This window comes from Megalobrama amblycephala, linkage group LG2 (assembly GCF_018812025.1).
Source record: "Megalobrama amblycephala isolate DHTTF-2021 linkage group LG2, ASM1881202v1, whole genome shotgun sequence".
In the NCBI taxonomy this organism is placed as follows: Eukaryota; Metazoa; Chordata; class Actinopteri; order Cypriniformes; family Xenocyprididae; genus Megalobrama; species Megalobrama amblycephala.
In genome coordinates, this window is record NC_063045.1 from 54,872,702 (window position 1) to 54,885,542 (window position 12,841).

At 39.1% G+C, this 12,841-nt stretch overlaps 1 protein-coding gene across 1 annotated transcript; it reads right to left on the bottom strand.

Moving 5' to 3' along the window:
• Positions 1-217: 217 nt before the first annotated feature.
• LOC125262941 (trace amine-associated receptor 13c-like) lies at positions 218-1,735 on the bottom strand. Its single transcript, XM_048181783.1, has one exon. It carries the CDS (start codon positions 1,379-1,381, stop codon positions 377-379), a length of 1,005 nt encoding a protein of 334 aa, XP_048037740.1. The 5' UTR covers positions 1,382-1,735; the 3' UTR covers positions 218-376.
• Positions 1,736-12,841: the final 11,106 nt, after the last annotated feature.

Sequence of the window (12,841 nt, forward strand, 5' to 3'; positions counted from 1 at the left end):
AACATTTTGTCATTTAAAGTGAAAGTTCACACAAAAATAAAAACTGTCATAATTTTCTAACTTTTAGGTTGTTCCAAACCTGTATACATTTCTTTGTTCTGTTGAACACAAAGGAAGATATTTTGAAGAATGTGAGAAACTAAACAGTTCTGGGGCACCATTGACTTTTTTCCTACTGAGGAAGTCAATGGTGCCTCAAAAAAGCCTGGTTACAAACTTTCTTCAGAATATCTTCCTTTGTGTTAAGCAGAACAAAGAAATTTATACAGATTTGTAACAATTTGGGGGTGAGTAAATGATAACAGAATTTTCATTTTTGGGTGAACTATCCCTTTAATTTTACTGTGTGTAAAAAATTTGCCTAGTACCAGTTTAATTACAATTGATCTGTAAAAATATTGACCAGAGAGGATGCTGGCTGAAATATTTTCAGAGTTAAGACGTGTTTAACAGTCTTTTTAAACCAGGGGTAAAATAAAGCATAGACAAGAGGATTCAGACCTGAGTTAACATATACAACCCATGCCAAAACATTTATGATTGTGGAAGAGGTTACTGACATAGAACAGATATAGTATGGAATCCAGCACAGCAGATAAACTGTTACAATGATTCCTAATGTCAGAGCAGCTTTGCTCTCAGATTTCCTCCTCACTGAACCTTCCATTACACATTTACCACCCTTCATCAGAGAGTTTATAACTTTCACTTGCTTATGTACAACATGGAAAATCCTCAAATATAAAGTTATGATCAGGATACATGGAGATAGAAAGGACAAAATCAGATCGATGACACTCCAGGCAAAACTAATTATAATGGAGCAATCGCCATAACACACATTTGATCTGTATGTGGTGTTAAAATAACCATAATTAATTACAATGTTAGTGTTATAAGCTGAGGAGCAAAACCAGCAGAGACAAATGCTTACTAAAGTTTTAGTCATTGTCATTTTCTGTGGGTACAGTAAAGGGTGACACACAGCCACATAACGATCAACAGCAATTAAAACTAAATTACTGAGAGATGATGATATTAGCAGTCCAAGGGTATTTATAAACACTCCACACAATATTTCTCCAAAGTACCAGCATGTCTCAATCACTTTAATGGCTTCTATGGGTATCACAATAAGTCCCATAAGCAGGTCTGAAACAGCCAGAGAGAGAATGAGCAGGTTTGTTGGAGTGTGAAGCTTCTTGAAGTGAGAGATGGAGATGATCACCAGCAGGTTCAGAAACACAGTCCATGCTGACAGCAATGAAAAAAACACATACATGATATTGTATTCATATATGGAGCGTGTTCCCTTGATACATGATGAGTTGATTGCAGGAAAGCAGTATTGAGTCTCATGTTTCTCTGTCTCATAGGCCATGAGTGAGTCTCCTCCTGTTAGGAGTTTGTTCTTCTCTCTTTACTGTCCTTTCATTTATACAGCGTCTGGATCAGAGTGACAAACCCATCTACCGCCCACTCTGATGCTGCATAATGATTTAATTATTTAATCATTGTATGTATTATTATATTTAGCCACACAATAACAGAGTAAAATGGTACCAAGGCTTTCATTTATATGCTTTTAATTTACATGACAAACTTCTTTTTGCTATTTCTTTTCACATGAATTGTGTTTCTGTCAGTAATAAATATATCCATGTATTTCAAGTTATTACATTCTTTTCAATTGCCATATACTTTGAGACCAGATTTTTCCTTTTAAGTCACTGTTCTATGCTAATATTCCACAGCACAGTGACTTCTGATCCAGAGGTACAGCATAAAATTTCCCCTCTCATTATCATCTTCAGTTAAAGGTAACCTAAAATTTAAAATTGAATTTACCTCGGCATAGTTAAATAATTAGAGTTCTGTACATGGAAATGACATACAGTGAGTCTCAAACACCATTGTTTCCTCCTTCTTATGTAAATTTGATTTGTGCAAAAGACCTCTGAAGAACAGGCGAATCTCAACATAACACCGACTGTGACACAACAGTTGGGATCATTAATATGTACGCCCCCAACTTTTGCATATACCAGCCCATGTTCAAGGCATTAGACAAGCCAGTATTAATGTCTGGAGCTGCACAGCCGAATCATCAGAAGTTATGCAGGTAGGCTATTGTAAAGCAAGCAAGGACAATAGTAAAAATGGCAGATGGATCGATAATAACTGGTCATGATCCACGATATCATGATATATTAAGTAATATTTGTAAGTTGTCTAAGTGTTTCATTAGCATTTTGCTAACTGTTAAATGTGGTTAACGTTACCATTGTTTCTTACTGTATTCACGGAGACCAGAGCCATGTCGTTATTTTCATTCTTAAATGCTTGCAGTCTGTATAAACGCATCTTCTTTCTTTATAAATCTCAAACATTGTGTAACGTTAGCTTTAGTCCCGTTAGCCACAGAGCACTATCAAACTCATTCAGAATCAAATGTAAACATCTGCAAAATAAATACCATACCAAAATTCCATTTTGACGGTTATATTAGCTGTGAGAACTTTGTTTATGCAATGTATTATAGAGTTACAAGCTTGGGGGCAGGAGCATTTAAAGGGGACACGCACAGAAATGGCGCATTTTTAATTATGCCCCAAGACAGGCAGTTAAAACATTGAAATAGGGTTCTAGGGTACCTTTAACATTAAATCAGTTTTAAAGGAATGTGCATGATAAGTTATTAAAAGCACAATAAACCATGCAAGAGAGCATTTTATAATAGTATCCATGTTATATACTGTATGTTACATGTACTTCCTGTTGTTACAGTGAGTGGTGTAGCTGCAGCAGGGATTAGTCAGAATCGAACTACTACGAAAATAATTTATTAAACAAGGTAACAGAACAGCTAATACTCAAAACAAGGTACACAACAACAGACCTGGCCTGCATTCCAGTCAGGGCTTGACATTAACACCCGCCAACCCGCCAAATGCCCGTAGATTTCAGCTGTGGCGGGTAAGACAGCCACTCCCACTAGCCACTTTGGCGGGTTGAATATAATTTCAGCCTACAGCCAACTGAAAAGTAGCCAAGCTCGTCGTATCACAAAATCACAATTCTTTATCGATTAACTTGCGGTTAGTGAAGGTGGGATAGGTGTCACCTTCGCGTGCGCGCTCTCTCTGTCGCGCGCGTGATTCAGTTCTCCTTGCGCCTGAATACACGCACACACATATGTCAAAATGCATCGTGTCAAGTATCTCGCGTGAATACCGTCGGCTATGGCTTACGGCTAAGTGGACGTAAACAGGTGGGTAAAAACTGGATATGTGTCAGTAGCTATATGACATAAATGCATTCAGCAGCCCCCAAATAAATTGTCTGTCATTAATGTTAATCAAACATCAAAAAATGTTAAATACATGTATACATGTATGCTAAATAAACATATGTGTCTGAAAAAAATAAAAATTTAAATTACTATCTGTAATTTGCTTCTTTGTTCTTTTTATATAGCCTAACAAAAATAACTGTACATACCTGATGTAGGCTATAGTCTTGATTTGGGTGGTCAATCTGCATTTGTAAGTTTGAAAGGGTTTTAAATCTTGTAAATCAAGTAAAATGACTCAAAATCAAGTAATTTAAGCATGCCAGAGTCAACTTTAATCATATAAAATGTAATTTCCCAACAGCAAAATTGTGGCCAGTGAAAATGCTGAGTGGCTAGTAACTTTGGAAAACCACTAGTTACTAGCCACAGCCTAGTTACTTTGCTCACCAGCCACATTGGCTGGTGAGCAAAAAAGTTAACGTCAAGCCCTGATTCCAGTTCGGTTTTAGACACGCACTCGCGAACTTCCCTAAACACTTCCCCTCGGGGGAATCCCTGCCGCCATTTTGAAGTGCGTTCCACTTCGTGAAGTGGACGAGGGAAGTTTATATGGACAGACCCTCGCTCCTTCGATTTTGACCATAGACAGTAAAAGAAATGGACACAGCGACCCCATTGGAACTCAATTGAGACAAGTGAAGCCCATTTTTAGCGATTTTTAGCACTTCCGTTTCTGACGCGCAGACTCAAACTAAGCTTGATGACGTCAGCAACCTGTCTGACAGATGTAAATCTTCTAGTAGCTGTGCGTGCAAACTGCCATCGTTAATCTTGCAGAGACGGCGAGCTTGAGCGGGGAGTTCTTTGGCGTGAGTGAGCAGGAGTAAGTATTCTGATTAATTATTTTGTATAGTATTTTAAAATGTAACGCCAGTACGCCATATTAAGTTAATGCATACTATTGCCTGCGAGCTTCTCCTCCTGTCTGTACGGTAATTTCTCTACTGTGCGACAGAGAGTCGAGTGGTTAAGACGCAATCGTTAGCCTATTTTTACAAAAACTGTTTCTACGGGGCCATAATGTAACATAGAAGGTAATGGAGCCCTTTATACATTGTCGTGTATCTTTAGAAATAAATAATGGACAAATGGAGTCTTTAAACGCCTCAGATGTAAAGTTATTCGCTGTCAAAGTGACGCCAGAATGAATGGGAGTCAATGGGATGTTAACGCAAGTGAAGTTCTGCTACAAAATGGTGGCACGCGGCCGACTTCAACTTCCGATCGACTTCCTTGGGCACTGATTTTGACCGAGGGAGCGAGTCTACTTCATATGTACACTTCAGGCAGCTCCATAACCCACAATGCAACACGCAGGGCTCTCAAGTGTCACGCACTGAGCGTGACAGTCACTCATTTCGGTCTTTTGTCACGCACTCCCACCACACATTGTATTTCTCACGCAGAAAAACTATTTATCATATATTTAATATGCCGCAGCGCCCAAAATGTATCTGGCCACGCCGCTGTCTATAGAACCGGGAAGGAATCAAGCGCATCTCGAACCTGCCACTTATCAGCCAATCAAAAAAAAAGAAAGAGGCTACACAATAGCCAATCAGAAAACAGCACTATTGTATCTGGGTAAGATTTAACGCAACAACCAATGAAAAAAAAGCATATCCTGGAATTGTTCACCATCATCCTCGTTCACCCACAGAGGAAAACACTGGAGCTCTGAGCATCACTGTGAGCACAAAGTCATGATCTCCTGTTTTAATGTTACAACAAATTCACAAATTGTTTGACACAAACAATGACAACTTGACTGCTGTTAGATAATCAGATAATCAGCATCAGTTTTTCATGAGTGTCTGAACTTAGCCAACAGTTTTACAGCCTGTTCATTGACACTTGCTCAGAACAAGTAGTCTAGGCCTAGTTATATTTTGCTATCACACGATGACACGATGACCGACATTTTGTTACATTAAACATCTCTCTCTCCAAATTGTTTTAATAATTTTATTAGCATTAAATAAATTAAAGTGTATTTCATTGTCAACGTTATAGGTCACTTTTAAAATCATGTCACATTTTATATCCTGGCCAGGCCATGGATCAGTGTTTCCCATACATTAACTAGACTGTGGCCCGCCACATTCTAATTGGTCAGTCTCAAAATATGAATACGGATATGACGCGATATTTAAATTACCATCTGATAATTGCGCTCCTTTATATGGCAAAAGTGGGAGTCATAGAGCAAAATAAGTAGACTAGCACCAATTAAGTTTTCGTGCACTATATTCAAAGTCATCTGAAGCCATTCCATAGCTTTTTTTTTTCTTCCAAGAATTAGGCTAGAATACTTTTTGCTGCTGAATTATATACTCACCTAGTTTACTTATTTATTTATTGGTCAGCTTATGATTATATATTTTTATTCATTTTTTATTTTTATCTATAATGAAGTGGTGTGTTTAGTGCATTCTGGATTGGTTAACAAATCAAAGAGTGACCATTAGTTCCACAAATACAGACACAGGCTCCCACAAATAAATTAATTCAACAAAGGTAACCCCTTTTGCTACATATTTTTAATGGTTTAAATGTGTACTCTACATGTTTGACCACTTACGAACTCTCATTTAGCCTACTATATGTTGTGTACATGACTAATGTGTCCAACCATCAGCAATAAATAAATTACTTTTAGAGCACAAAATTTTTTACAAGAGAACAAATTTCTTCATTGATCTAGTCACTTAATTTTGCTCTTAGAATGCACTAGATTCATGCATTTAAATTTAAAATGTACAAAATTTTCCTCAGGGGGGCATGCCCCCGGACCCCCCTAGAGGAAACGATGTCCGCCCACCACAGTCTCACAAAATCCTGTGGGAAACACTGTGGATGCATTAATCATTGCATCTGTCTTTCAAAGATGTCAGGGGTAAAGGCAACTAATAAGCATCATCTCATTCACCCTGAGGCCAGGTTACAGGATGCTGGCCCAGAGAAGGAGGAGGTGTTTTTTTAGGGGGTTGGGGGGGGGGGGGGGGGTGTCACTCTTGCCTGTCTCCAAAACTTGAGAGCCCTGAACACGATTGTGACGTCACCGCATATCGCGTTTAATTTACCCCACCACAAACAACTCTATGATATATTAATTATTTTTTAAACATTTAAAACATACATATATACATATAGAATGCTGTATTAAACAAATTTGTAAGGGGAAAAAATAAATAATAAATCAGCTCCATTGCGGATTCCAAGTGATCAAGGGCTTAGGACGTTCCAGTTCAGCCCATACAAAGGTTCCGCCAGAAGTGGGTACTCGTGCAACGTAAGCAATGGCGTACATCCGAGTCAACGAGACCGAGTGAAGTTAGCGAGGGAAGGGCATTTAAAAACCGAACTGGAACGCAGCCCAGGAGTGCAGGGAAGTGAGTCCAATATAAAGGGAGTGCTAATGACAAAGACCAGGTGCAGGGAGAGCGGGAGAGATGATGAGGGAAGTGAGTTCAGGTGTGGAACAGGGAGGATCATGGGAAATGGAGTCCAGGGGAGACGTGAACTGTGAGCGTCGGGCAGCCATGGCAGTACAGGAGCCCCACCCATAAGTTCCCCTTCCATGGATATCCCCTCCCTCAGACAGTATTACTCTGTCTTATCCAAGATCAAGATTGAAGTTGAGAGGTGACCGTGCGTTTGCAGTGGCCGGTCCTAAGTTATGGAACAGTCTTCCTTTATCTGTAAGATCTGCTTTGTCTATATATGATTTTAAATCAAAGTTACAGTCTTATCTTCTTAGTCTTGCATTTCATTCATTCTAACTCTTGTTTTCTTAAATTTACTGACGTCTTTTTACTACTACTGTCTTTTATTTTATTCTTTTCTCTGTACAGCACAGTGGTCAACTTTTGTTGTGTTTATTTGTGCTTTATAAATAAATGAAATTAAATGTATATATGTATATGTTTTTAATAGTTTTCAAATGTTGCTTTTCATTTACATGACAAACGTTTTTTTGCTATTTATTTTCACATGAATTGTGTTTCTGTCAGTAATCAATATATCTTTATAGTTTTTTCAGTTGCCAAACACTTTGAGACCAGATTTTTTCCCTTTAAGTCGCTGTTGTATGCTAATATTCCACAGCACAGTGACTTCTGATCCAGTGGTACAGTATAAAATTCCCCCCCTCATTATAATCTTCATTATCTAACTTATCATTATCTAACATTAAATCAGTTTTATCGGAACATGCATGATAAGTTATTAAAAGCACAATAAACTGTGCAAGAGAACATTATAGTTATTATAGTGTCCTTGATATATTCAGTATGTTACATATACTTCCTGTAGTAATAACAGTAAATTATGCACAATTACAGCCAACTAACTCTAAACCAAACCCTAATGCTATAGAAGTACATGTTGTTAATTAATATTACTCAGTACTTAAATGAATAATTACACTGGACACCTTAACATAAAGTGTAACTGAATTTGGTGCTCACATGTTGACAGATGGCTTTCTGTGTGCACACACTTGAAGCACGCATATAAAGCAACCTTTAAGACAGCATGCAATCCCGAATTGAGTTCCTTGGCTTATTAAATGGTCAAATACACACACTTATATGTCTAAGTGCCGGTCTTGGAAAGTATCCTCATAAACACGTTTTAAATGAAATTCAACATTTGAAAACTAATGTGTAAATTGGATCTGTGCATTAGGTGATGTCACAGTCTCCGTCTGTTCTGCACTCCATTTCCCATCATTCTCCCTGGCCCACACCTGCACTCACTCCACCATCAGCTAAGCACACACACCTGTTCCCTATCAGCACCTCATTACACAGGACTACTAAAGCACACCAATCACCTCCCTCAAGTGTCCGGTCTTGTTTATATGAAGGACTATTCATGTTTGATCTCCAGTACTCCAAAGCTTTCTACCAGTTCTTCTCCAGCGTGTTTCCTCAGTCTCCATGCTCCAGTGTCTCTGTGTGCGTCAACTTCTTACGTGTATCCTCACCATCGCCGATCACCCATCCTCTCAAGATCCTCGCACCTGCAAGATAAAGGACAGTATTATCACCAGTATCCGCTTAACTACATCCTATTCACCTATTTCACTTACCTGCATCTCTGTTCACTACCTGCTGTTGTCTATAAACACCAATCTGCATCATATCTGTGTCTCCGTTCTATCTGTCCATAACAGAAGACCAGACCCACACAGAATCAAGATTGAGCTCTCTTGTCAGGTGGGCTGGCCAGATGCACACATTAATGCGTGTTTTGATTGGTTTGGATAAGGATATGATTCGCTATAGCAAACCTGCCTGTTATTTCTCTCTAGTTGAGTCTATTAATCTTATTGTCTATTTAAATGGTTCTAATTTTAAAGTGGAAGAAGTTAAAGAAAGAAAGTATCCTCCTCATCCAGCCCCATTAGAAACACTTCAGTGCCTCGACACAAGATGGCCGCCGCCACTAGAGATACGATAAGAAATATACGATTTTTCTTGAACCTCTTCAATTTCGAAATTAGAACCATTTAAAAAGAGAATCAGATTAATAGACTTGAATAGGGAAAAGAAATGGGCAGGTTCGCTATAACGAATCGTATCCTCGTCTAGGCCCTTCAGAAAACAGGCATTAAGTGGAGCATCTGGACAGTTCACCAGGCAAGAAAGCTCAGAAAATTCCTCCACGTACCTCTCCAGCGGGTGACCGTCCTGCCTGAGGGTCCACAGACGGTCCACCACTGATAACTTGGGTCTGTGGCTTGTTGGTGGGATAGGGACCAGGAAGACCCATCTTTGTTGGTGGGATAGGGACCAGGAAGACCCATCTTTGTAGAAGTCCTCAACTTTTTGGTCCATTCTTCTGTTAGTGATGTAGCTGCAGCAGGGATGAGTCAGAATCGAACTTCTACGAAAATAGTGTCACGGATCTGCTGGGCTCCTCCTCTTTGCTTTGTCCTGTTTATTACTTCTCCCCTACAGGTGAGGGAGCCCAGGTGTGGTGTTGTGCTTGTGATTGCTTCCAGGATCGCGTGTGACTGCTTCCAGTATCTTGGGCTTTAAAGATCTCTCCAGACCTGGTTGAAGAGGCTGCGTTTCTCCTTCTCTCCCGCACCGTTGTGATGTTTTTGTTTGCTTATGCATGACACCTCATATTTCTTGTCGCATACATTTTTATTTCTTAACCTAACATATATACTGACTTTATTTAACTTGTGTTGTTCATTCTTTATCTTTAATAAATATATTTCTTTATATGAACAATCCACGTGGTCGTCCCTTTCTGTTTACATTGCCTAGAATAGGCACAATGTAACAGATTGGGGGCTCGTCCAGGATCTGAAACGACATTGGTAAATATATATATATATTTTTTTTCTCTTTAATGCTTATCACTAGGTTTTGATTAGCCTAGGTGTTAAAAGCTTTAAATATAGTAGATCCGTTTTGTTTAGTTGCGTTTGAATTGAACCATTGAATCATTGGGAAGAAGCATGTGGATTAGTTTTTTTTTTTTTTTTTTTTTTCTCTCTGTTGTTTGTGCGGGAGAGGAGGAGAATATTTTGTTAAATTGTGCCTGCTGTTTCTGAAGTGAGCCAGGTTGAGGAACTGGCAGTGGGCTATTGTTTGATAAGTGTGGGTCTGCACGGTGCGTTTACAAGATTGAGTTTATTGATAAAGATTATCGGAGCTTTGCGAGTGCCCATCAAGCGTTACTGGCTTGTTTGTTATTTTGCTTTATTTTAGTTTATTGTTTTTGTGCTATCCTGGGCAGAGGGCACAGTCATGGAGGCCTGCTTTAACGGCATTTTGTCGGGGGAGTTTAGGCGCCGCTGATATGATGTGTAATAAAAATCTCTGTAATTGGGGTATGCATGAAGAGGATCGCTGTTTGTTTATTTATTTTTTTTAGGGGCAGTTCCGTTTTTCTCTCGTCTTGATGCGCAGTGTTGTGGCTACACTTGCATTGTAAAAAGTGAGCTCATCTTTCTTTTGTATCTGTAAAGATTGTATGTTGTAGAACTCGTTCCATTTGTATGGCTAGTTTGGAGGAGTTTTTTGTAGCTCCATCTGAGGAGGTTTTGAATCGTTTTACAAAGGATCAGTTGCGTCAAGTTTGCGAACATTATAACTTTGACTTAGGTTTACCCAGAACAGCGAAATTGGCCCAGATAAAAGTGTTAGTTCAGGCAAAATTGGTTGTCAGGAATATTCTTTCATCACCTGCATCTCTAATTATGGAGGAGTTAGAGCTAGGAGAAGGAACGTCGACACCTCTTTCGACAGAATTTTCCAAAATGTCACTTAAGTTTGGGCAACAGAAAATGTTAATAGAAATGCAACAGAAAGAAAGGGAAGCGCAGCGGGAAGCTGAACAGCAAGAGAGAGAAGCTCAACGTGAGGCAGAGCGGAACAAAGGGAAGCTGAGCGTCAATTAGAAATGGAAAGAATAAAAAGTGAATGTGAAGTGGCTTTAGAATGGCTGAGACTGGTCGCTGAAGGTAGGCTTTCATTTGATGGGGGTGAGGGTACTGCTCCTAGGGGGTTTGTGCGTCCCCCTGATTATATCCAACATGGTTAGGTTGCTTCCTAAGTTCAATGAGAGAGATCCAGATATTTTCTTTTCTTTATTTGAGAGTGTGGCCGATGACTGTGGCTGGTCTGACTCTGAGAGAACGTTGTTACTCCAAAGTGTTCTTGTAGGTAGAGCACAAGAAGTGTATATTGCGTTGCCTGTGCCAGACAGGAAAAACTATGTAAAAGTAAAAGAGGCAGTGCTTAAAATTTATGAATTAGTTCCTGAAGCTTATCGTTTGCGGTTTCGTAGCTGGAGAAAGGGAGACAAACAGATGTATACAGAGGTAGTGAGAGAGCTAAATAGCCACTTTAATCGTTGGTGCTCTGCCGTGGGGGTCGCTACTTTTGAAGAGTTGTCTAACTTGATTGTTTTAGAACAGTTTAGAAACATCCTTCCTGAGTGTATTGCTACACGTATATCTGAGCATAAGATGAAAACCGCAGCGGAAGCCGCAGTTATGGCTGATGACTTCATTTTGATACATAAGTATAGTTTAATGGAAAACAATAGTCAAATTCAAGTCAAGTCAAATTTATTTATATAGCGCTTTTTACAATTGGTAATTGTTTCAAAGCAGCTTTACATATTAGAAGCACAGAAAAAAGAGAAGTGGTTAAAAATAAGCCGTACAAGCAAGCGTGGTAATATGTAACATATGGGTGTAATATGTAACATGTAATATGGGTGGAAAAAACCCCCTAGGAGAAAAACCCAGCGTGCTAACACTGGGAAAAAAGTCCTAGGAGGGAAAAAAACCCTTGGAAGATATATATATGTATATATATATATATATGTAAGCGGATACGTAGATTTAAAAATCTGAATTATAGATGCAGCCAGAACTGGATCTGTAGGCCCATTGTCTCCTGGGCTACGTTGTAGTCAGGTCCAGACACAGGTTCTCCATCTGATCTGGATACGGCCTGGATCCAGCACCCGGCAAACCTCAGGATAAGCAGAGAGACTGATATTAGCGTAGATGCCATTCTTATTCTGATGTACAGGTATATCTAGTGTTATAGGAAATGTTCTCGGTTCCGGCCGACCTAATTATTGCAGCGTAACAATCCTTTAACGGATTTGAAAAAATGTTAATGTATTGATAATGTGTTATGTGTATGCAAGAGCAAAGAGATGTGTTTTTAGTCTAGATTTAAACTGACAGAGTGTGTCTGCTTCCCGAACAATGCTAGGAAGATTGTTCCAGAGTTTAGGTGCTAAATAGGAAAAGGATCTGCCGCCTTCAGTTGATTTTGATATTCTGGGTATTATCAACTGGCCTGAATTCTGAGATCGCAATAGACGTGAAGGACTATAATGCACCAAGAGCTCGCTTAGATATTGGGGAGCTAAACCATTTAGAGCTTTATAAGTAAGTATGCTAATATGGTCATACTTTCTGGTTCTAGTAAGAACTCTAGCTGCCGCATTTTGGACCAACTGTAGTCTGTTTAAAAGCCGAGCAGAACAACCACCCAGTAGAGCGTTACAGTAATCTAGTCTTGAGGTCATGAATGCATGAACCAACTGTTCCACATTTGTCATTGAGAGCATATGTCGTAATTTAGATATATTTTTTAGATGGAAGAAGGCGGTTTTACAGATACTAGAAACATGACTTTCAAATGAAAGATTGGTATCAAAGAGCACACCCAGGTTCCTAACTGAGGACGAAGATTTAATGGAGCACCCGTCAAGTGTTAGAGAGTATTCAAGGTTTTTTCGTGAGGAAGTTTTTGGTCCAAAGATTAGGATATCAGTTTTTTCTGAATTTAATAATAAGAAATTTCTTGTCATCCAGTTTTTAATGTCAGCTATGCATTCTGTTAGTTTTGTGAATTGGTAAGTTTCGTCAGGGCGCGAGGAAATATAGAGCTGAGTATCGTCAGCGTAGCAGTGAAAACTAACACCATGCTTCCTAAT

Excerpts from the sequence above, each read along its gene's own strand:
- LOC125262941 (XM_048181783.1), bottom strand. The coding sequence starts at position 1,381 with ATGGCCTATGAGACAGAGAAACATGAGACTCAATACTGCTTTCCTGCA.